This window comes from Triticum dicoccoides, chromosome 3A, assembly GCF_002162155.2.
Source record: "Triticum dicoccoides isolate Atlit2015 ecotype Zavitan chromosome 3A, WEW_v2.0, whole genome shotgun sequence".
Classification (NCBI taxonomy): Eukaryota; Viridiplantae; Streptophyta; class Magnoliopsida; order Poales; family Poaceae; genus Triticum; species Triticum dicoccoides.
In genome coordinates, this window is record NC_041384.1 from 607,684,371 (window position 1) to 607,688,177 (window position 3,807).

The following is a 3,807-nucleotide window of genomic DNA, read 5'->3' on the forward strand; positions in this document are numbered from 1 at the left end:
AGAACAAAGACGAGAGAGAGAGAGAGAGAGAGAGAGAGAGAGAGAGAGAGACGTTCATTCAGAAGGGCAGAGCAGCCGACCACCGACCGGCCGTGGGAGAGGATCGAGTGTTGGTTAGCTTTCCGGCGAGAACGAGTGAGCAATACAATGGCGCGCGGTCTCCTCGAGGTGCATCTGGTCCACGCCAAGGACCTCTCCGGCAGCGATTCCCTCGGTGAGTAGAGTACTCTACTGCACGGGTGTTCTTGGCTTCGATTTGCTCCGTTCTGTGTTCGGTTGTGGACGGAGATTGAGTTTTGTGCTTGCCATGTTATGTGCAGGGAAGATCGATCCGTATGTGGTGGTGCAGTATCGGAGCCAGGAGCGCAAGAGCAGCACCGCCCGAGGCCAGTCCCTGCTTCCCTTCCACACAGCTCTGTTTTCTTGGTTCCTCTTCCTCGTCTCTACCCTGCTCCACGAAAGTATATTTTTGCTGAACGAAACAGTCGCGTTCTGTAAGGCCTTGTTCGGTTGCGGGTGAATCCGAGTGGATTGAAGGGGTTTGAGGGGGATTTAAACCTCTTCTAAGTCAAAATATGAACCAATCCTTGCCAATCCCCTCCAATCCTTTTGGGGAGAGGATTAACCGAACAAAGCCTAATGCAGATGCGGGGAGGAACCCGAGCTGGAACGAGATGTTGAGATTCCAGATCAACTCCTCCGCGGCCAACGTGCAGGATAAGCTCGTCCTCCGGATCATGGACCACGACAACTTCTCAAGCGACGACTTCATCGGCCAAGCAACGTGAGTAAACTCCTACTCCCAGCTGCCAAGCATCAGCACTTCAGCAGCTAATTGAATTGAAGTGGCAAATCAAAGACGAAAGCAAGATCTGGATCAAATTACTGAATATATCTGTGTGATGCAGGATCAATGTGACTGATCTGATCAGCATGGGCATGGAGAGCGGCGCGTCGCGGCTGAACCCGGCCAAGTACAGGGTGGTCACCGCCGACAACTCGTACCACGGCGAGATCAAAATCGGCATCACCTTCACCGCCGCAAAGGTTGATTCCCATTGCCAGGTTGAAGAAGACGGAGCACAGGTTGGGGGCTGGGCACAGAGCTTTCGTGGGCAGAAGGTCTGAGGGTCCCTCGGTCGTGCATAATTAGTCGTGCTGGTTGTGGGCGTGGCTTCTCTGCCAACCGCATCATATGCCTTTGATTAACTGATGTGATTCCAAGTGTATGTACGCTTCATTTTGTAGCACTTTAGATGTATAGTCACAACAGCTTAACTTAGCCAAATTCATTTATGATTAAGATTCTTTTGAAACACCATACATTCTACACTGTTGGATTCTCCATTGTTGAATGCTTGTTGATGCCTTGATAACTTGGTAGCTTGTACAAGGTGTGCGTTCATGTACGAACCCGTTTTTCGATTTTTCCTGCCAGCCTCAACCTGGGCGCTCCTTACACGGGAGCAGCCCCGATTAAGTATTTTATGTATCGCAAACGGCATGCTTTAATAATTGAGAGATGCTACACTTACGTAAGGATTTCTACGTACCTTACGCATACGACCCGGCGTGGTGGAATTTTATTGGGCCTTACCTCGCCACACGGGCCCACCCTGAAAATGGGGGGGGGGGGTAGTTAGCGTGGGATGGGTTTACGTAACCTTTCGTAAACCATCACGTAGGTGTTGCATTATTGTTAATAATTTGTGATAATCTAGCTGCACTAAAGAACTGTAATCATGTTCTTCCTTGTGTCTTTCTTTTTTTGTCACGTGTCGCTCCATCCCTAGGGCGGCACGGGCGGCGACCCCAAGCCGCCGAGGTGGCCGGCCCCTCCAACCCCTCCTCCCCCCTTACCGCCGCCAAGCTTTAAAGCTGCTTTGGTGTGTGGTCATGTGTGACAAGCGGTATTGATTACGATTGTAATAATATAATGTGATGGCTAGTTTAAAAATATACACCACAATAATACAGAGAGACTGTCACGTACAACCCTGCATCGCTCCCGGGGGAGGGGGATGGGGCAGCTCAGTCAAATCCTAAGAGCATGGTTAATAGTATAGCCAGCTGCTGGCTATATGATATTGCCACGTCATCTATAGCCAAGCTTACAACCGACAAGTCCAATAGTAGCATATAAATATGTAATACCTTTTGGATATATGGCCCACCTCACTCTCTCACAACATGTCTAGGAGCGTGTGTTGCAGCCGGCTGTTAATCAGTAGCCCGCTTCCCTTCTCTCTCCTCCCATATTCCCTCAAACTCATCAAAAATATAATATTTAAAGGCTTATAGCCCGCCTAGTCATCCTTATTGTACTTGCTCTAATCGCTGTTGTCGCACACACTCCTCCTCCCCATCAATATCATGTCGCCGCCGGAGGAGGCGGCATGCAAATCCCTGTCCGGCAGATGGCGGGCCCTCATCTCCTCGCCCCCATGGGAGATCTCTGGCCTAGAGCGTGGCTACGGCCCTAGATGTAGGTCATTCCTGACGAGGATCTTGAATCCTAGCGGCGGCCTTGGGACGGTGGTGGTCAAGTTGTCCGCAGCTGCTAGGTCAGCCGGCGATGGGCCCGATGATCCTATTGTGGTCACGTCGCTCTTGTTTTTCGGCCGACGGGGCTATTGACCTGGGTTGGCTGCGGCTCATGACGGCGAGCTGGTGGTGGCTACCACGACTGCTGTTGTGTCGCCACACGGCGTCCAGTAGTCAGTCAGGAGGAGATCTGGCACGTCGGCTAGTGCTGGCGGCGAGGAAGGGGAGGCGCGACAACCGATGAAAACTATGTCAACTTCAGTCATAATGGAGGATGGCGGCGTCTAAACATCGTTACCCTGATGAATGCATTGTCATTGCATGTCTTGTCTCCTCGCTTGGCGCTGTTCTCCCTCCCAAGGGGCATCATTTTGGAGCAGCTGCTGGAGGGGTCAGGAGGTGGAGTGACGTCGTATATGTCACATCGACAATGATAGGTCTCGGCGGCATAGTGCAGCGGAGTCTCAATGTCGGAGGTGTCTTGATGGATGACCGTGGGGCTGTGGCGTCGATGGCTAGCCTGGCAAGGATAATGCGGATCTCTACCCTGAAGATGGGTCGACTATTTGATGATAGTGGCAACTTTCAAAGTGTGTGCATGTGGTGCACGCTTAGGGTTTGCTAGACCGGATGTGTGCTCCCATATGCCATGTTACTCCGGTTCTAGATGATGAGGCGTTGTGATGTCATCCCCATTGTCGAGTTTGTAGGTGTGCAAGTGATGGCTTCTTGTTGTTTGATACATGTTTTTGCTCGACCTTTGTTGAATAATTCAATACAGATGGACGTGTGCATTTTTTATGGTGAGGCCTGGAGTTTTAACCTCCTTTTCTAAAAGAAATACATAGAAGGAGGCAATAATTCAATGCGGTGCCCGGCTCATCTACATTGCGTGAACAGTAAATTCAGAAAAAAAATATTAAAAAATGAAAGTCTAAAAAAAATATATGAATTTTTTAGTATTGAAGATGCTCATGTGTGCAAAGTGCGTGATTTTTTATGGTGTTTAGACTTTTAAGAAGCTCGCACAAACAAAACCTGGCTATGAATAGTTTTCTTTTCAAAGTTTTTCACACCCTCAAAATTTGCTTTTATTGGCACGAGCTCCTCATATGTCTAAACAACACGAAATTTTACACGAACCTTCACGTACGAGCATCTTCAATGCATTAATTTTTAATATTATTTTTCCAAATTTACTGTTTACCCCCCCCCCCTCACCTTCCACGTACGAGCATCTTCAATGCATTAATTTTTAATATT

General features: G+C 49.1%; 1 protein-coding gene across 1 annotated transcript; it reads left to right on the forward strand.

Annotated features, from left to right (window-relative positions):
* On the forward strand, positions 1 to 1,318 carry LOC119272292 (elicitor-responsive protein 1-like). Its single transcript, XM_037553807.1, has 4 exons — positions 1 to 214; positions 321 to 386; positions 646 to 784; positions 909 to 1,318. The coding sequence occupies exons 1-4, from the start codon at positions 148 to 150 to the stop codon at positions 1,126 to 1,128; spliced, it is 492 nt and encodes a 163-aa protein (XP_037409704.1). The 5' UTR covers positions 1 to 147; the 3' UTR covers positions 1,129 to 1,318.
* Positions 1,319 to 3,807: the final 2,489 nt, after the last annotated feature.

What these genes read in the sequence shown, in the direction of transcription:
- LOC119272292 (XM_037553807.1), top strand. Translation starts at nt 148, where the DNA reads ATGGCGCGCGGTCTCCTCGAGGTGCATCTGGTCCACGCCAAGGACCTC. An exon ending in CTCCGGCAGCGATTCCCTCG is followed by an intron (nt 215 to 320) that starts GTGAGTAGAGTA and finishes TGTTATGTGCAG; the next exon opens with GGAAGATCGATCCGTATGTG. An exon ending in CAAGAGCAGCACCGCCCGAG is followed by an intron (nt 387 to 645) that starts GCCAGTCCCTGC and finishes AGCCTAATGCAG; the next exon opens with ATGCGGGGAGGAACCCGAGC.